Raw genomic sequence first — 19,328 nt, 5'->3', positions numbered from 1 at the left:
TCAATGTCAATGTTCCCGATGAGATGAATGTCCTTCAAGGGGGCCTGATTCAACACGATGAACAACCTCCCTTGGATGAGTCTCCCATGCCAGGTGTTGGCATGCCCAGCTTTGCATCCACCGTGTCCGGATACTCATTGAGGAGCTTGCAAGCTTGAGCAGCATTCGGCCTCCGCCGCTGTGCTGAACTCGGGATTCAAATACCCGCCGCCCGCCAAAACGAGAAAAGCAAACGAACAAACTGTACATGTACGTATCGCGAACATCAACGCCTCGCTTCAACGATTACTGCCAAGGGTTTCTGCTAAACCGGTTGCGCTATATTGGATCGTCAGGACATTAAGTACCCAGGCCACTTGCATCTCGAAATATGAGTTCGCCCTCACCCACCAGCTCGCTATCGACGCCGACAGTAACACCTATCGATGTCCAGACCCCAACGGTCGCTTCTCCAACCGTTTCGCCATCAATAACATCAATATATGTCCCATTTCCACCCCCAGGTGGCATTCCAAGCCCATCACAGCTGTATTCACGCTCCCCATCCGCAACTCATACCGTCACCACCAGCACACCTATTGTCATCTTCCCTACCAGAATCTCATCGACATCACCATCGTCCAATACCAGTTTGGGAGCTGCCGGCAGTTCCGGCGATAATCAGAGGATAGTATGGATCGCAATCAGCGGTGCAGCGGGTGCTGTCTTGCTCACTGTCATTCTGTGCGTGTTTTGCACAACTGTCATGGCATGCATCCGGAAACGTCGGGCGAAGAACAAGGGCTTTGGGGATTCTAGGGTTCGCCGATCCACGCTGATAAGAGTGTCTGGCGAGATGAAGAGAAGGACAGCCGACATGTGGGGAGTCGTAAGACATCACCGCCCTAGCACGGATGGTCTGGAAGGCACGGGAAACATGGCGACCATTGGAGCAGATCCAGAGCTGGGACTCCCTGTCCCAGGAAGGGCATACCCTATTCTGAGAGACTACTGGCCGACACCCGTCACGTCCGTGCCAGAAGCGCAACGAGACGATGCGCACATCTCCTGGACACAGCCGGCAGCGCACAAGCCGCCGAACCATGACTCCATTGCATCTACTGCACTGTGGTCACAGAAAGCGACCTCGGGACCCCCTCAAGCATCCCCAGCATCACTTCGCAACCACTTCGCAGCATCCGATAACCCTCGCGCAACGGCTCTTTACTATCCTACCCTAAAGCCCAACAATCACAAACATGCGAGCCAGCAGATAACCACCCCACGTGAATCCATGGACGAACAAACGCGTCCTGACGGAAAGACCATAGACTTAGCCACACCAATCTCCCGCGCGAGCACATCGACGATAAAGGCATCGGAAGCAGCACCAAAGCAGAAAGTACCGCGGCCTCACCGCCACTCAAGCCTATTCTCGGAAGTAGGAGGCCCAGGACTGTTTCTCCAAACCGCGGACTCTGAGCTCTGGCAGGATTCGCTCGAAAGTGCTGAGGACCCTACCACACCACCAAAAGCGCCTCCGAAACTGAGGTCGGTCGCCGTAACACCTCAGCTGCCGCCGATCAATTCTCCCGGTTCACGGCTTAGCTTGGCAGACTTTCAACCAGGGCATCACCGGGACTACTTTGGGCCCGATGCACGCGTAGATATGCCCAACACGTCACCTCGGCAGATTGACGGAACCCTGCCGCGACCGCTTTCTTTAGCGGCATCTACCGCGAGCAGTGTAGGGATGCTCGTAGCGATGTATTACAATACTATGGACCGGCCGAAGGAGACCCCCGAGACGTCGCCTAACCGGGAACCCACGTCCTCGGCACGTATCTGCGCTCGATACGGTCACGAGGTACGTGTTTTTCGTCTCCCAGCTCAGTCTCTCCTCGCTCGATGGCTCACATCCCAATTGTTTATGCAGCCCGTTTTCAACGACGAGATCGAGGTGAACGAGGGAGATAGCATGCTCATTGAACAAGTGTTCAAAGATGGTGAGTTTATCCTCATCTCAAGAATGCATGTTGGATGCCACCGGCACGTTCTAAAGTCGGTCCTCCCTTAGGCTGGGCGTACGGTTGGAACGTGAGACTAGGCACGCGAGGAATGTTTCCGCTGACGTGCCTGGACCGGAATTTTGCTTTGCCGGACGGAGTATCAGAGATATCCAGTATCGACATGCCTTCGGATCCTCAAATCGTTCCATACCCACGCTGACTCGGGCTAAATACACCCAAGATGGCGCAGGGTCCTCCATACCCAACTTATTATGTTTTCTATCCATGCTCCATATGGAAATTGTATATCTAAGTCTGCCTTTATTCGTGCTGTATATGTACATAAATCATTATATCCTCAAGCAATGCCTCGCTCGTGTGTGGTGGCCCTCGCCATGCGGCCGTGGTCGCTTTGACAAGGTTGGCAAAATAACAGGCGTTCGACGCGTGAACTCATCACTCGCAATTCCGCTCGACGCGTTTTCGGACGGAATTTGCACGGAAAATGTTGGTCGATGGCAATAAAGGCTAGCATCTCACGAGAAGCAAGGAACCCATTCACCGAGCCTGCATAAGTTCTTGAGCATTGCATATTCCACTGTCTGGTCGTGCGTGATCCTGGCTCTTTAAAAGGCGCACGTTTCTGCGTCATTCGCGCTACTTCGAATGAGCTTGTACTCCGCTTCCTGTGCATTGTGTCCATTGACTCGCTCGGAGAGGTGGATGTTAGAAGATCTGAGGACAGCACCAGTGTGAAGTTCATAACGGGCGCCTACGGGCTACCGGCTGCAAAAGCACCCAGGATTTCTCGCAAGCATCGAGTCTATCCGGAACCCATCGCGAACAACTACCTCCCGCTTACCGGACAATCAGCCATTCCGTCGCCTATGGCGAGCGTCTTGCCTATTCAGGCGCCCGTACCACCACTCCCTGCACCCAGCGCCAACGACGTACCGGGCGGAAACCGATGGCGGGCCGGCGGCGAGGCCCCGCCAGCACCCCATGGAAACGGCGACAAGGGAACTCCTTTGCGGCGGCGACATGGCCACGACGCACATCCACCCAAATCCCGCTATCGCCGAGTTGTGACAGCAGGAACAAGCGTGTCGAACATTTGGCGCTACTCCATCCGCGAGACGTCCCGTCAAAAATCACAGTTCTGCATCGGTTGCTGCTCCGTCTGCTTAGTCGTCTTTGCCGTTGCCGTCCTCATGAGCGTCATGGCAATTACCCCTGTCGTGTTTCTGGGCATCGCAGAACTGACCGCCGGAGAGACGGACATGACCGTCTGGCCGGATTGGCCGTCCGGATATACCCGACTGAATTACACGCTGGCGCAGACGGTCTTGTCGGACAAGGCGATGTACACTTACTCTACGCCAAGAGTAAACAATTACAACATGGCGTACTATCCGTCATCGAAGTGCATAGGGTGGGATGTGGCGAATGCACCGCAGAACACGACATTTTCCTACATCGGGCCGGACGACAGTTCGGCGGACAGCGGAGGGACCTTGGCTTCCAAAGCCTCTCTTCGAGCTGCATGCCAAGCCGATCCCAAAGGCTGTGCACAAAAGGTGTGCTCTGGCGGGGTTTCATTATCAACATGGGTCATCGATTCCGAAAAGGAACGCCTCTACGGAATCGGCAGAACATGGACATTGCCACCGGTTCCCCAGGGCGGTGTCTATATAGGGCAGAGAGCAGCAAGAGCTTTGGGCGTCGGCGTTGGGGACTTTGTCCTTCTCAGTTACGACATCTTCATGTTCCCCTCGGTCTATACTATCGTCAAATTCGCGACGACCGCTCAAGGGTTCCAAGATATCACCCTTGTCAATACCCCTCTTCGGGTGAGCGCCGTATTTGATGAGGAAGCTTCGAACAAGTTCCCGCAGTGGGCTCGCACGGGCTACCTGGCCGTCTTGGAGTACAAATGGATCATAGAGAACGTGGCACCCCATCTCGCTCCTTCGTACCCACCAGCGTTCGGAGACCAACTCCTTGCGGGGTCGCGGAATGGCGCACAGTATGGCGAAGCGCATCAGATCATCTTTGCTTGTGATCAGCCGCGGTTTCAATGCTATCTGACGTCAAACTTCAACAAGATTGCGGCCAGGATCATCAAGTGGGGCTCTGCTATCAAGTTTCGCTTGGGGATGGACCTCGTAGCAACCTCTCTCGATACTCTGGGGTCTTTAAAGACTGTCAGCACCTTCTCCCAATTTCTATCGCTCATCACGTCCATCGTGGTAGCCCTCTTTGTCGGTCTTTCATGTTTCCTGATATACAATCTGCTGATGGTTTCAGTGGAGACGAGAACATTTGAATTGGGCATCCTGCGCATGATTGGGCAAACGAGGAAGGGCATTGTTCAGATGATATTGGTAAGATGATGTAAAACCAACGATGAACGGGCCATGGAACTGCGCTCACACATTGCAACCACTCAAGATACAAGCAGCTACATACTCTGTGCCGGCATGGGCCATCGGTCTAATCCTAGCCCAGATTGCCTTCGGCTTTGGGAAGCGCTTCTTGGAAAACATAGCCAACATCAAAATATCCGCCTTCCTCACATTCTCCTCCATCATCACCGCCACGGTGCTGGGCATCGCTGTCCCCGCCATCGCCGCGATCCTCCCCATCCGCCAGGCGCTATCAGGAAACTTGCGGGATTCGTTGGACAAGAGACACAGCAAAGTCAAGCCGGTCGTCATCACAATCGAGCGAAGTGGGCCCGGGTCGTTGCAAAGCATCATACCGAGCGCATTGACAGGTGCCGTGCTCGCAAGCTTGGGATTTGCCATCTACTACCTCGTTCCGAAAGCGCTTGTCGATTCGAACTATGGGATGCTGTTCAACATCTTCATGGCGTTGTTGCTAGGCATGCTGTTCGGCCTCGTGATGCTCAGTTTCAATATGCAGCCTATGGCGGAGCGGTTCCTGTTGTCGTTGCTGCTGATGGTTGTGTTCTTCGAAAACGCTGCGGTTCATTCGCTGGTGGCCCAGAATCTGGTGGCGCATCGCATGCGCAACCGCAAAACGTCGGCAATGTTTGCCTTCGCGCTGGCGTTCATCATTTTCCTATCCGTTAATTTGAGTGTCGAGTTGAACGGCATGGAATACGAGTAAGTTTGATGTTTGCCAATTCTGATCGCACTATGATCATCGACTGTGGGATCTGAAACTTCCTTCTCGTTGCAGCAAAATGCTAGCCATCGGCGCGGAAATCAAAGTCCGGACCGGAGACGACTACAATGGCATCAAACCGGAGTATTCCGCAGCGATCGAAGATGTCTTGACACGAAACAAGCCGTTTGTTGTAGATTGGGCATATGCATCGTCATCGATACGCTCTTTCGACAGCGCTGTGCAAAACACGCAAGTGGCAAACCTCGGTCGCATAGCCGCATTCAACATCGAAGTCATCGCAGTGTCGCCGAATTGGTTCAACATGCCCAAACCAAGTCCGTTCATCTACATCGTCGACGAAGCAAATCCAGTCCTGTCCGCAGAATACCCCTCCGTGTCGGAACAATTGTATTCTCCAGAAGGTTTTCGGTCGGCTGCCATCAGCACCATCCTCCGCACGAACCTGGCTGTCCAGCAGCTCTCGAAAAGCCACACAAACTTCTCCGACGCGTTCCTTCTCAAAACGACCGTCAATGGCCAAACAAAAGCGGAGATAGAATACAAAGTTCTGCATCCGGCCGCGTTTCTCGATTCGGCACCAATGGCCATCATGACCAAATTCCCCACGTCGCGGAGAACAACTGCCATCGTGTCGTTCCCAACGATGGTCGATTTGACAAACGGTCGACGAACGTCCGTGGATGAAATCCCGATCAATAGCATACAGATTGCTCTAAACACGTCGGATCCCGCGTATCCCCGCCTTTCGGCATCATTGGTCGATGCCCTGAACGCCATTGTGCGGAGTGACGCGTCAGTAACTAGTCTATACAAGGAGCAAGAGTCCATCAAATCCTCACGGCGACTGTTGAGCACCATCTTCAATCTCGCGACGCTATTGGTGATGCTGATCACGCTGTTCAGTTTGAACGGGTGCATGTATACAAACATCACCGAGCAGGCGAAGGAATTAGGCGTTTTGAGAGCGTTGGGTGTGACGAAATGGGGGATTTTCCGGGTATACGCGTATGAGGCCTTCATCTTGACCAGTACCGCGGGCATGCTCGGGGTAAGCTTCCGTCTGAATCGTAACGCAGTCCTATATTTGCTAACAAGGTTCCTCTTTGTTGTAGGCGCTAATCGGAGCGGCCATTGGATGGTCCATGGCAGCTCAACGAGCCATCATGACTCAAACGCCCGTCGGTTTCCCTTTCCCGTGGGACATCACTCTCGTAGCCATTGTGACTTCTGTAGTTTCTTCGTTCATCTCGACTACAGGACCAGTGTACGGACTGGTCGCAAAGAGAAGAATCGTCTCCATACTGCGAGACTAAGTTGGCCATTGGATCTGTAACATACACTTCGGGTTTGCTTCTTTATACATAGTTGTGGGTACCGTTTTTGTCGACAGTTGCGGATTTCAGGTCGCAGCCGTATCTTGCTTTTACGGCATTTTTGACGGAATCCATCAGTTCCTCGCTTGCTTCGGCCCACGCTCCGTTACCCTTTCCCTTGTCACTGCGCTTTCCGGCCCTGATTTTGGAACCCAACCACGACAAAAGCGCATCAACTTTCTCCAGCTCCAGATCTTCCACAAGCGTTTCAAAGTAGGTCTTCAACGCCAGGACATCATCCGGTTCGGGTCCATTCCGGAAGTGCTCCACCCAGGCTCCCAGCATTTCCCGGATTGCTTCCACATCCTGAAGTCCACCCAACGTAGGAGGCGGCGATGGTTCGGGCACCGTGTCCGCCTTCATGGCCAGGTCTGTCGAGTTGTCACGGACTTCCGGTATCATCTGATCGAATCGCAGCTGGCCTTTGGTGGGTGAAAACTTTGCCCCGCGACCTTTTGTTCCACGTTTCGCGTTCGGGCGTTGAATCGGCCCGGCGCGTCCTGATGCATTCGCGCGCGATATGGCTGCTTCCATCTCTTTCCGGATGGACTCTGGTAATGCCCGCATCACCTCAGGGTCTACTTGCGATGCCGTTGGAAGCATATGGAATGAATTGACGTTCGCTTTGTCCACCCGCGGGTTGTTCTTCGGCGGTGTTTGATGCGCAATGTATAGTGCGGTTGCCTTCGTAGGCGTCGCGGCGCTCGCCCTTTCTTCAAGCAATGGTAGAAGTTCCGCTCGAATATCTTCAGGCAACTCCATCAAGACGTCCCAGTCAACTTCACCAGGTTTGATTCCGAACTGCGCAAGCAGGTCGTTCGAGCGCTTCGGTGCCGGTGTACCTTTTTTGGTTGACTCCTGTCGCTCAGACGACTGTGCATCCGCGACCGGTGCAGGCCCGAAATCTAGGCGTCTCTGACCTTTCAAGTCGGTGCTAGTGTACGCGTCGCCATATGCTTCCAAGCTGGAGAAATGCAGCCCTAGGCCACGGATTTCGTCGGCGCCCACATTGAGCTCATGGACCATGCGAATCCCTTCTTTGCTGACGATGTCTACAGCGTCGATGAACTGAGCAAACTTCACAGAGCGGCTGAGATTGTCGCAATCGCCGCAGCCGAGAACCTTCTGCGGTTCTCCTTGATATCGCTTCTTCTTGAGCTTCAATGTCAGATGCTTGCCCTTGACGGACGCTGCGCGCATGCGTTTGACGACCTCTTCGCTCAACTCGCGAACGAATTTGTTAACCTGTTCATAGTTCTGGAAGCGCATACCCCAGTTGATCTCTGCACCGACGCTTTGCCGAGGCTTGTTTTCGAGAGGCCGATTGTCAATTCCGCGGCAGTCTGGAATTGCAATTCGATCAGTTGAGATGTAAAGGGACAAGCGAAAGGCCGCATAATGAATACTATTGTAGAGTGTCTGTCCGATCTTCTCTCCGCAGTCTCGTTGGAGTGCGCTCGAGCTCAGTTGGGCAAGCTCTCGGCACGTTGTGATATTCTTAGCTTCCATTTTGGTTCTCAACGCATAGCCAACACCTGGGAGGTCCCTGATACGCAGCTCGCTCATGAACGTCGCGACATCTTCTTGAGGCACGAAAAAGGAGCCGTTTGGCTTCGCCTTCTTTGTCGCTAACCGGGCAAGTAGCATGTTGGGTCCAATGCCAATGCTGGAGTGGGGAGGACATACATCAGGTCGCCGAAGCAGAGGGATGAAAACGTCTAGGCGTCACCTCGCAGGACATCCGGTGGCATCGAGTACGCGCGCTCTCAGATCCTCAGCGAGTTTGATCTCGCTTCCATCCGAGGTTTTGGGCATCAACGAGGAGACATCTATGTATGCCTCATCAACAGACACTGCCTGCACCTCATCCGCTGTGTCGATCAAGATGGCATAAAGCGCCTTGGAGGCTGCATCGTACTTGTCAAACTCGTAAGGTACCACGCGAAGATCTTTGCAGAGCTCGCGAGCACGGCCAATCGACATCCCATTGCGAATCCCGTATTCTCGCGCAGCGTAATTGCACGATGCAAGCTCGGAAGTGGATTTGTTGGAAGTCCCCGGCGAGTGAGCGACGGCGACAGGTACATTGCGCAATTCCGGTCTGTCTCTGATGGATATAGAGGCGAAGAAGCAGTCCATGTCGACATGCATTATCGTGCGTGGCCCTGAGGTAGGTCGGTCCTTCTTTCGTTTTGACCGCGCTTGATCTGCGACAAAGTCACGCAGTTCGCTCTTCCAGGTGCTCAAATGATGCAGCCGTGACGAATTGAAATACTTTTGCAGAAAGCCTGGTGCCGTCGAGACGTTTGCTTTCACCCACTCGCTGTTCATGTCCACGTGTAGCCTCCCTTTCCCAAAATAACCTTCCGCCCAATCAGGTATCGCCGCTTCCTCTTCACTGCTTTCCCCGTCCGACAACTGAAGGTGTAAGCCCAATTCTTCGTTGGCGTCCTCGGAAGATGCCGGTGGCTTTTCAAGGGGAGGATCTGAAGTGGTCGCATAATCCGCCAGTGTTTTCTGTGTTGGAGCGAGACCACTGTACAATCGATATTGGATCCATGGGAGCAGCTTTTGTTGCTGAATCGAATCCAAAAGCCATGCTGGCGTCACGACTGGTTTCCTCAGCTGATTTATCTTGGAGTCTGTCATCTGCGGCAGGCATCTGGTTATCGGTTTGGCATGATCGTTCAGCGAAAGCCAGTATATTTCATACTTGCGTGGCCACAATATGTGTGACATCGGGCTCTAGTTTATCCCGCACGCGAGCGCCATGCACCAGAACCAACTCTTTCAATTGGATCATCGTTAACTCACTTGTTCCAGTATAGCCTGAGCAGCGAAGGAAACACAGATGATCAGGGAAAAAAAAATTCAGAGCGATCGTCCGCTGTGGCTCACATAAGGAGCCAGGGACGGCCCCACCCTCCACTAGCCTAAAAACCACTCGCTCACAACTATTACCATTGAAGTAAATCACGATCCCTTGCAAGACATTGGATTGGGAACCTGCCACGGCAACCTCCTGTCCTTGTATTTCCAGCTTCCTTCGTTTCACTTGCATATACTCGCGGAAGCCGCCCGGGAAGGCCCCACCCGCGAAACCCATTGCGAAGATCACCGCCGAAGGAATGGAAAGCTCTTCAGACGCACCCCGACAGAAAGAGTCTCCATCTTACTCTTCAAGCGCTCAGCCAAAGAAGCAGAACGCACGTCAGAGGCCGTCAGCTCTAACCGAATATCTATGTGCCCGCTCTAATGAGTGGTGGTGGGGACTGTGCTGTCGAGGGTTTGACATTTATTTCTGGACATGGAGTTCGGATGGACAGCCCTGAAAGCGATGACAGGGCAACCCAACGGATTGTCACGTGGTTGGCCGTCCGGCGTCTACGCGCACTCTCGATCTATCTCCGAGTTGTTCCCCGGTGCATGGACGCAGCTCGTTACTATTGGTTTCTGGTTGTGGCCCACCCACCCACCACCAGGGACTCATCAGGGAGACGATAGGAATCGGACATGCAGCGTCGGCACCCATGTCCGGCGCAGTGGGACAGCGATTATGCGAGTATGCGTTGCGGAGATCGGCGTGTCTGATGAGGTTGGTGGGCGTGTGCGAATCAGTGCGATGCGGTTTTGTCTTTCTTGCGCAAGGGGACGGAGAGAAAGCGAAAGGAAAGAGCACGGACGTCACTAAACACTGTCCTGTCACAGACCAAACGCAAGCAAGACAAAGGGAAAGGGGAAAAAGGGAAGAGACACATAGCACACCACCCGCCGTCGCAAGAGCAGCAACCAAGGGTCATCAATACCGGCCAACTTCCTGCCTTCGTCGTCTGTCCCGAAACGTTATTCGACGCCAGCAAGTATCACGAAGATTCGAGTAAACGTCAAGGGGACCAATTTCGCCCTCGAATTGAAGAACGACAAACACGAATCCCCTTCAGAAGCTCAGCCAGCACACAATGACCGGTGACGTCGAAGTAGCATTGCAACACGAGGGCAGCGGTGAAGGCTTCGCTGCGGAACACAATGGGCAAGAGGAGCCCCAGGCACGCACTTCCGGCTCCAGTGAGGTCGAATCCGGCCAGGTCTACACTGACGATAACGGCAGCTTGAGGACGTCTCTCGAAGGTGCAACGGCGGCGAGCACCGACGCTATCCACGGAGAAAGCGACTCCGAAGACAAACCTCTGGGTTTGATTCGCAGGGACTCGGGGGTACTTCCCGAGCCGGCTATGCACGCATTCGCCGCTGCCAACGCTGGTGAAGTGGAGGAGGACGAAGAATCGACGCTGGGTTCCACCTATGTCAAGCCTTTAGAAACTGTGTACGAAGAACCGGAGGCATACACAGCAACCTCCGAGCGGAGTGCGTCCCCAGAGTCTGAGCCGGAAGTACTTCCAGTCCTATCCACTGGACTGCAACCTCGCGTGTCATCCGCCCAGCGAGGCACCCACCTCAAGCGGTCGATGAGCACCCCAGCTATGGTCGTTAACCGTCCCGCAACCCTCACCCGCACCGATACTTCCGCCCCGGAACTCCAAACAACCGAGTTGCCGACGTTTGCCACCCCAACTCCAATTGTGAGCGTCCGACCTCTTTCCCTTGGCGAGATAGGAACCAATATGCATGCGCCACCACAATTCGCTGCATCCTCAATGTCGTCCCGCCATGATGGCATGCCTCTTAGCGATAACTCGAGATCCAAGCAGTTCAACCAGCGGTTAGATGTAAGTAGTCCAATGTCGCATTACCTCCTGCGAGAATGGTGTTTTCATGTTACTGACTGATTTCTGATGGTAGTATATGGTTGGCGAATTCTTCACTCGCCAAGTCACAAAGCTCGCCACTAGCACTCCCTCCGGTATGGACAGAGTGCAGAAAATTCTGTCGCAGCGTGTGAAGGAAAAATTGGGTCAACAAATGGGCAAGCAGGTAGATATCGGATAATAGGCGCCTTTGCCGGCCCGCCCTTGAAAATGCTCACATTTTTTTTCAGTGGGCGCATGTCACTGCTCAACCCGAAGTCGACGAGGCAGCAAAGGAGATCGAGTCGATGTACAGCTACTTCTCTCAATTGGAGAAGATGGTCGAGAAGCAGCGGGCCTGTTTACAACAATTGAACGAGGTAGAGGCGGAGCTGTCGCTCTTCTACCAACAGAAAGGGTACCAGGAGTCGGATGAGGAAATTGGCAAGAACCTTGTTCACCTCGGTGAGGCATATCACTCTGAATGGTGAGTTGATACTTTCGATGGGAGAAGGAGTATGACATGAATAATAATCGGGGTTTCTCTGTAACAGCAAGGAACGAGTGCCTGTGATCAGCTCCCTGGACTCCTACCTTGGCTTCTTGAAGACGTTCAAGAGCAAAGCCATCAATGACTCGCGAGACACCATCAAAACGCAAAAGACTGCCCGTCAAGAATTCGATTCTTACGCATCGCGCTTAGGCTATCTCGAGGAGAAGAACGTCCAACGCGCTGCGACACTAAGCCCCGGATCCATGTCGTCGAGCTCCTCCCGTCCATTCGGGTTCAGATCCAAATCATCCGAAGATACACAGAAGTACCAAGAAAAGGAGCTGGACCAGACTCGCCGGCGGTTCCAGGCGGCAAAGACGAGATATCAAGTCCTCAGCACGCAGATAATCGACAAGGCTGGATTATTGGAGATGAAGCGGGCTGTGGACTTTGGCGCTTATCTCGCAAAAGTTGTGGAAGGTGAGACGACTCTTCTTACACGGAACAGGGTCATGTGTGATTGTGTTTTCTCACACTCTATGTTCCCTGTAGCGCACGACGCCCACAACGGATTCCGACCGCCAATTCGCAAAGCAAGTTCAGAGCCACTGCCCCTACCCGACGCTGTGGAAGCCACCGAGGATGCCACAACCGAAGGCGTAACGCGATGAGCCCATGCTCCACACGAACATTTTGAAACACCTTGATATCCCTGCACGAACCGTCACCCGATGTAGACAATCCCCCCGACTGCGACTACATATTGGCCCCTTTCCTGTGTCCTTCTCCCCTCCCTCTTCCGCCACTTTTTTCTTGTAGGGTCCCCATGTAAAGTTTCAGACCCCCTTTTGTTTATTTCTCCTTTTGCTTCTTCGGAAACAATCGCCGCCCCGTTACCGGCGTATTTGCACAAACTAGGTTCCTAGATTTCTATAGCCATCGCAAATCTGCCTTCCCTCGTTTTTATGAGCGCTTCTATGTAGCCGTTGTCGGCGTACCTATAATGATACACTTTCGATATGATTTCACAGTGCGTGGATTTCTGACCAAGAGGAGGGTCCAAAATTGACCTGCCAGCCAACAGTGCAGTCGAACTATCCGCTTTGATAAGCCATGTTCACATCGACGACTTGATATTGCTAATATATCACACTGAGCCTATTTACATTCGCGCACGACTTTGGGAACTACCGGATCCCCGCGTTTCTCGCCTGCATAGTCAGATGAGCTAAACTACATCCTATCTCACGGCACGGCCCATGTCCTTGATAGCGCGAGCTCTCTGCAAACTCCCTCCAGAAACTTACACCTTGAAGTCGTTCTCAATAAGACTGTTATGCTGAGGCACATTCATGCCCTTAACCACGGCAGGACGCTTAGCAGCGCGGTGAAGCCACTTGTCCAGCAAAGGAAACTCCTCAAGCCCAACACCGGCCCAGTTATGAGCCGCAACCCAACCAAAGCAAGCGATATCCGCCAAGGAGTACTCCCCAATCAGGTACTCCCTCCCATCGCTCAGCTGGCGCTCCATGACACTGTAGAGACGCTTCGTCTCGTCCTGGTATCGCTTGATTCCGTACTCGATCTTTTCAGGCGCGTAGCGGAAGAAGTGGTTCGCTTGGCCTTGCATTGGACCCAATCCACCCTATCAGATTCTTGTTAGCTTACGACTTTTCCGCATCTTGCGAGAACGGCTTCAGGAACATACCATCTGCCACATGAGCCACTGAATTGCCTCGCTGCGCTTGTTGGCGTCTGTAGGTGCGAGGATGTGGTTCGGGTCGTGGTGTTCGGCGAGGTAGAGCAGGATCGCGCCCGTTTCAAAGACGGGGAAATCGCCGCGCGTGTGGTCGACGATGGCGGGGATGCGGCCGTTGGGGTTGATCTTCAGGAACCATTCTTCCTTTTGTGTGTTCTGAGGGCGTCGAGAGTGGTCATGGGGTGGGAGGGGGCGATGAGCTTCCGTGGTTTACAGTCGGGCGTAGTTTACAGTCGGGCGTGGTTTACAGACGGGCGTAGACCAACATCTTCACACTCCAGCCACCTACAACCCCGACGACCGTCGTGTCACAGCGGGAAATTGACTCCCGGGTAGTTCCTCACCTTCCTGATGTCGACTTCGACCGTCTTGTAGTCAATTCCCAGCTCCTCAAGCGCGATGCTGGCCTTTTGCCCGTTGGGGGTGCCAAAGGTGTAGAGCGTGATCTTGGGCGAAGCAGACATGATGTGCGGTATGCAGTATGAGTACGTATGAGTACGGATGAGTGAAACGGAGCAGTGGTTCTCTTCTCTTACGAGTAGCGTGCGAGGGAAGTGGGGTCCTGCGATGAGTACCGCTCTTATACACCGATGTGGGTCCACGACTCCCCGTTCTTGAGGCTTGTGGTCGTGTGGGATTTGTCATGGCGGTGGACAGCCACTCTCCGAACCTCCGCCGCGTCGCAAGCCTCGCCCATACGTGCTCCTTACGTACGGGTCATTTTGGCTTGGATTTGCCGGAAAAGCTTAGAAATCCTCTTCTGGCAGGGCACACCATGCGAATCGTGGTTTCTGGCCGTCTAAAAGAAGTTAATCATGATACGTTTGGACATGTAAAAATCACCAACGGGCGATCATATGTATTATTGTTGATTACATTCACCGGCGGGATTAGTCTGTATTCGTCCTGCATACACATGAGCAGGTCCCCTCGCTTCCCCTTGTCCACTCGATGCTCTGCTAGCTATTCGAGCCTTCTGAGCTGCGCGATGCTTATTAGAGTCTTCCGTTGCTAAGGAAGTGGCCGGTGTGTTGGTGGAATCGGCGAGAACGGTTATGTCGGAAATAGATGCATAGCTGTCTGGAGCCGGTTTTGAGTCCATTCGGGCATGGCCCGCGTCTGGAGTCACATTTTCGTTGGTAGCCGCTTTCGACTTGGTCACCCGAGAGGGAAGCTGTGATGGTGTGATGCGTGGGTTCGACGCTTCGACTGGGGCCGTACTTGACACCGGTTTGGGATGTCCAGACTGCGATTGGACGAGGACTGTTCTCGTCTCCTCCGTCACAGCGACTCCGCTGCTCCCAGTCGACTCCCGTCTCGAAGCCGCAGCCGCGTCTGGCCCTAACGCGCGAAATCGCTTCATCCACGCCTTTGCCTCGTCCAAGTCGAATTTGATCTGCGAGTTGGAGGATTTCAACCGCACAAGCTCTTCCTCCCGCTCACGGAGAAGCGCCTCCGCGCTGCGTAGCTTTTCCGTTTCGTACGATTTGAGCAAACGCAATGTCCGCAGCTCCCTAGTGGTTTCCTCCTGCTCTGCTGCGAGCTGTCCCACGCGTAGACGTAGGCATTCGAGCTCGATCTCGTTGTCAACCTGTGTTCCCTGCGGGGCGTTTCGTGCCCCGATCATGCCGCCTCGATTGTCCAGACCGGCATAATCACTCCTGCTTTTCTCCAGCAGAGCGATCTTGACTTGAAGTTCCTGCTTCTCGCTCTCAGCCTGTCCCAATGCTTCTTCCAGCAATGATATTCTCAATTCACCTTCACGTGCGTTCGTGAGCTGAGTGAGACGCGAAATATGATTCCGCATGCGCTCCTGCTGATGGACGGTCATCGAGTGCGCCTTGACGAGGCCCGCATGTTTCTGCGTCAGATTGACATGCCGGTCCTCCAAAGCCTGTCTACGGTCCTCGACCTCGCTGAACAGTGTTCGATCGCCTTCATCCTCCACGCCGCCTTCCTTCTTTGGTTCGAGGATCGCGAGACGAGCTTCGAGTTTGCTTAGCCGGTCGCGCTCCGACTCTAGTTCCCACACCAGCTCATCGTTTCGAGCGAGATGTCTTTCGCTGTCCGTGCGGTAGTCCTCAATCATGGCTTCCAGCTCTTCGCACTTCCGGGCCAATGCGTCTGTTTCGTGCGTCGCTGCAGCAACCTCGCTTTCCATCTCTGCCCGCGCTTGTGTGATTTGCACAACAGCGTCTTCCAGAGCGCGATTATGATGTCTCAACTCAGCAAGCTCTTCCAGGTCTTTCTCGCGGTCAGCGGCTTCTTTCAGTTTCTTCATAATCTCTGTCTTCTCCTTCAAGACCTTTCGGCGATCTTCATCGATCTCCTGACATTTCGTCAACGCGCCATTGAGCTCACGGGTAGCGACTGCCAGCTCTGTCTCTGCGAGTGCTGCTTTGCGCTCTGCAGCCCGCTCCGCCTCCTGGGAATGTCGCACATCCTGCCGTAACCGCTCCAGTTGGGCTTGCAACTCACTGATTGTCGCCTCCAGCTCTCCAATTCGAGAGATGGCACTACTCTCCGCCTCTTCCGCCCGTCTCTTTGCGTCCAAGATCGCTACCCCGGTTGGTGATGGAGTAAAATTTCCTGATTGTTGATGTGGGTGCCTTACAAAGTGCTGGCTGGGCGTTGGCGGTGGGTGGTGATTCAGCGACATTCCCCGTTGCGCGGCGGCCAGCTCTTCCAATTCGGCAGCCAAGCGCGTGCAATCTGCTTTCAGGCGCTCGTTGTCCTCCAATAGAGACGAACCCAGCTCCGCTGCCATGACCAGGTCTGTTGAGAGATAAGGTATTTCGGTTCATTTGGTTCATTGCCCAGAATAGAGCTTGTTCGTTGGAAGCCCGGGTGTTGCATGACCCGAGGTTTTCGTCACTCACCATTGTCCTTTTGTTCGATATCTGCGGAAACCGGAGGTAATAAATTGGATGCGTCAGTCGTCGGAAGGTCGGGGAATCGATAGCACTGGGACCCACGTTCATCTCTTTCCCTCAACTGGCGCAAAGCCTCTTCGAGCTGCTGGCGCAGTGTCGCATCACCCTGACCTGCCGTTGGCGAGCCCCGAGTTCTGTCCATAGCGGACACTTGACTATGTTGCCCACAAATGCGAAAGGAAGCGATGATCGGGGCGGTCTGGCGAGGGGACGATGGTAGAAATCCTACACCAAAATTTCGGCCATCACACAAGCAAAGCCTTTTGCAATGTTGCAAGCGATAAAACTTCCCGGGTCTCGCAAGTGTGAGAAACGGGGATGTCCGGCGAGTGTGTTCGGACACTGGTTCGGACAACGCGGCCCACGCGTTTTTTCCACGCGTTGCATTTGGGGCTCGGCAGCCTCGGCACCCTCGCTCTGGATGTGGAATGAACTTGGGAGAACAAACGCAAAACGAGCGCCCGACGAGGTGGCGCCTTTTAAGTACGCAATGGATGGAGAGGACGTCCGAGAGTGGAACAAGACCAAGGAGGAACGAAAATGGAGAGATTCTGTAAGATGAAATATGCTTTTATTGAACGACAATGTATGTGATGATGATGATGACGATGATGATGATGACGATGACGATGACGATGACGATGATGATGATGATGATGATGATGATGAGGATATGCAGTTGCGTGAGGGTACAATGAAAATGAATAGGCTTATAATGCGGAATTGAGGGTTATGCGACAAGCAGTTTAGGACGGGAAGGGAAGGTATCTGACTCGTGTGAAGAGTTCGTCGTCTATGGGCGGCCGATATCGGACCGTTAACGGGGCCCTCGACAGTCGCTTGCACTTGCGCTCATCAGAAGAGCTCGGCGGCGGTTGTCGCGGCCGCTTTCTTGGGTGGCAACCCAGCGGGGCAGTTGCACTTGATCCTCCAGCAGACTCCGGCATCCCAAGGGTAAGCCTTGGTGCAGCAGTCTTTGCACACGGCGGGGCCCCAGGTCTCGTCGTAAACGGCAGGAGTAGGAGTAGCGGTAGGAGTCGCCTTCGCCGTGAAGAACTGGCAGGGACACCTGAGGCGGGAGCAGATCTTTGGCTTGTCCTCGGCAGGCCACAGGCAGCATTTTTCGCAAATCGAAGGGGTGGTCGAAGTGGTTTCGGTGGGAACGGCGGAGGGTGTTGCCTTCGCGGTGAAGAACTGGCAGGGACACCTGAGGCGGGAGCAGATCTTTGGCTTGTCCTCGGCAGGCCACAGGCAGCATTTTTCGCAAATCGAAGGGGAGGTCGAAGTGGTTTCGGTGGGAACGGCGGAGGGTGTTGCCTTCGCGGTGAAGAACTGACAGGGGCATCTGATCCGGGAGCAGACCTTGGGCTTGTCCTCGGCGGGCCACAGGCAGCATTTCTCGCAAGTGGACGGGCCGGTCAACGTGTTGTCGGAGGGCGCCGCGGAGACCGTCGGCGCAGAAGAAGGGCAAGGGCACGCGATGCGAGAGCAAGCCAGGGGCTGCTCGCTGAGGGGCTTGCTGCAGCACTCGGTGCAGATGCCGGGAACGGAGGCCGCGCTGGCGACGGCCAGGAGGGCGAAGAGGATAACAAGGATTCCGCGCATCGTAAAAAATATGTGTTGCAACCTGCAAAGGAAGGAGGAGACTGGTTGATAGGATTGGGGATGGCACTTCGATCGGCCAGCTTAAATACTTCTCGAGTTTGCTGTCTGATCCCCCGCGTCTGTTGCTAGCCAGAAAAGAAAAAGAGCAGACGGCTGCGGATGGACGTCAGAGGTATTCAGCTTCAAGCTGAAATTAAAGAGATGAAAGAAAAAGATAATGAAGCAGCCGCTGAAGTGAAAAAAAATGAAAGACCGCCAAGTAGCGAGGGGATACAACGTGAGCATATAGTCAAGGTTCAGCGGCACGAGGACGAATGATGGAATAAGGAAAAGAGAGAGAAGGACGGACCCGCCGTGTTGTTGACGCTGAATAGTTGCGACTTCGGGAAATATTTGGGAGGCAGTAATATGAGAAAACTTCTGGCTGAGAACGACACGCGCCCCTACAATTTATTGAAAGTCCTCGGTACAGGAAAAGCCTCTTTTCTCCCGAAGAGGTTTTCCTAAATTACTTTGGTGGATGGATGCTGGTCTGGGCTCTGGGCTTCCATGAGTTTGCGGATGGGGGATTGAGAAACCAGAACCGCTTTTCTTTTCTAGTACTGGGGTCGTTTCCATGAATCGACAGCGCTTCAAATCATTGCGAGCTGAAATCGGCATGGCATGTTGTACTGCACTCTTCGTTACCGCCGATGTTACCAGCTCCGAGTCCCCCGGGGAGTGCGAGGGTGCTTTTAACACTCCCCTCTCGAGGCAGAGACCCTCTATGATTCAGGGTCGGATGTTAACCTTCAGAGGCATGGTACAAACTCAAGCGTTGTACAGTACCGTGCAATGGCATTTACTGGACAGTATATCTGCAGCTGAAAGGGTTCATACCTCTAGCATTTACACTTCCTACGGCGGCCTATTGAGATCATCCGCTTGCTTACATCCCAGCCTCATCCGCACTACGTTCATTCAAGTTCAAACGGCTACTGTTGAGCTTCACACCTTCGGCATCCTTTTTCACGCGCGTGCAGCTTGTTGGCACGATAAATGGACCGGATAATGGAGTAGATTCACTTCCTTAGAACGATCTGATTTGCGACGTATGACCTTGGATGGGAACCCGTATGAACTTGATTAGGTAGTTGCGTATGAAGTTATAAATCAGGATGTGAATAAGAAAAAGACGTGCGTATCAAAATACTGCTCTATGTGAACTAAGAATGCGTTCAGGATACTGGGTGCAATATGCCAGTCTGCCACGGAAACCGTCCTACAGTATATACAGTAG

General features: G+C 53.7%; 6 protein-coding genes across 6 annotated transcripts; 3 read left to right on the top strand and 3 right to left on the bottom strand.

Annotated features, from left to right (window-relative positions):
- Positions 1-916: 916 nt before the first annotated feature.
- EV422DRAFT_564262 (uncharacterized protein) lies at positions 917-6,454 on the top strand (the record flags this gene model as incomplete). Its single annotated transcript, XM_053072175.1, has 6 exons — positions 917-1,846; positions 1,916-1,985; positions 2,622-4,372; positions 4,440-5,116; positions 5,193-6,189; positions 6,254-6,454. 6 exons carry the CDS (start codon positions 917-919, stop codon positions 6,452-6,454), a joined length of 4,626 nt encoding a protein of 1,541 aa, XP_052928604.1.
- Positions 6,455-6,485: 31 nt separating this feature from the next.
- EV422DRAFT_237505 (uncharacterized protein) lies at positions 6,486-9,818 on the bottom strand. Its single transcript, XM_053065622.1, has 5 exons — positions 9,476-9,818; positions 9,228-9,343; positions 8,244-9,163; positions 7,921-8,180; positions 6,486-7,857 (listed from the first exon to the last, which is right to left on the bottom strand). Exons 1-5 carry the CDS (start codon positions 9,618-9,620, stop codon positions 6,497-6,499), a joined length of 2,802 nt encoding a protein of 933 aa, XP_052928603.1. The 5' UTR covers positions 9,621-9,818; the 3' UTR covers positions 6,486-6,496.
- Positions 9,819-10,146: 328 nt separating this feature from the next.
- Positions 10,147-12,775, top strand: EV422DRAFT_516699 (uncharacterized protein). The gene is made up of 5 exons (XM_053069395.1): positions 10,147-11,241; positions 11,315-11,446; positions 11,511-11,746; positions 11,814-12,232; positions 12,305-12,775. Exons 1-5 carry the CDS (start codon positions 10,474-10,476, stop codon positions 12,421-12,423), a joined length of 1,674 nt encoding a protein of 557 aa, XP_052928602.1. The 5' UTR covers positions 10,147-10,473; the 3' UTR covers positions 12,424-12,775.
- On the bottom strand, positions 12,760-14,296 carry EV422DRAFT_516697 (glutathione S-transferase). The gene is made up of 3 exons (XM_053069394.1): positions 13,856-14,296; positions 13,461-13,667; positions 12,760-13,397 (listed from the first exon to the last, which is right to left on the bottom strand). The coding sequence occupies exons 1-3, from the start codon at positions 13,973-13,975 to the stop codon at positions 13,056-13,058; spliced, it is 669 nt and encodes a 222-aa protein (XP_052928601.1). The 5' UTR covers positions 13,976-14,296; the 3' UTR covers positions 12,760-13,055.
- Positions 14,297-14,337: 41 nt separating this feature from the next.
- On the bottom strand, positions 14,338-16,836 carry EV422DRAFT_516693 (uncharacterized protein). The gene is made up of 3 exons (XM_053069393.1): positions 16,487-16,836; positions 16,391-16,411; positions 14,338-16,286 (listed from the first exon to the last, which is right to left on the bottom strand). Exons 1-3 carry the CDS (start codon positions 16,584-16,586, stop codon positions 14,374-14,376), a joined length of 2,034 nt encoding a protein of 677 aa, XP_052928600.1. The 5' UTR covers positions 16,587-16,836; the 3' UTR covers positions 14,338-14,373.
- Positions 16,837-17,112: 276 nt separating this feature from the next.
- On the top strand, positions 17,113-18,470 carry EV422DRAFT_516690 (uncharacterized protein). Its single transcript, XM_053069392.1, has 2 exons — positions 17,113-17,485; positions 17,624-18,470. The coding sequence occupies exons 1-2, from the start codon at positions 17,240-17,242 to the stop codon at positions 18,176-18,178; spliced, it is 801 nt and encodes a 266-aa protein (XP_052928599.1). The 5' UTR covers positions 17,113-17,239; the 3' UTR covers positions 18,179-18,470.
- The last annotated feature ends 858 nt before the right edge of the window (positions 18,471-19,328 follow it).

The sequence above is a fragment of the Fimicolochytrium jonesii genome, assembly GCF_025526975.1.
Source record: "Fimicolochytrium jonesii strain JEL569 chromosome Unknown EV422scaffold_3, whole genome shotgun sequence".
In the NCBI taxonomy this organism is placed as follows: Eukaryota; Fungi; Chytridiomycota; class Chytridiomycetes; order Spizellomycetales; family Powellomycetaceae; genus Fimicolochytrium; species Fimicolochytrium jonesii.
Note: the sequence above shows the minus strand (reverse complement) of the source record. Positions and strands in the feature narration are given on the sequence as shown.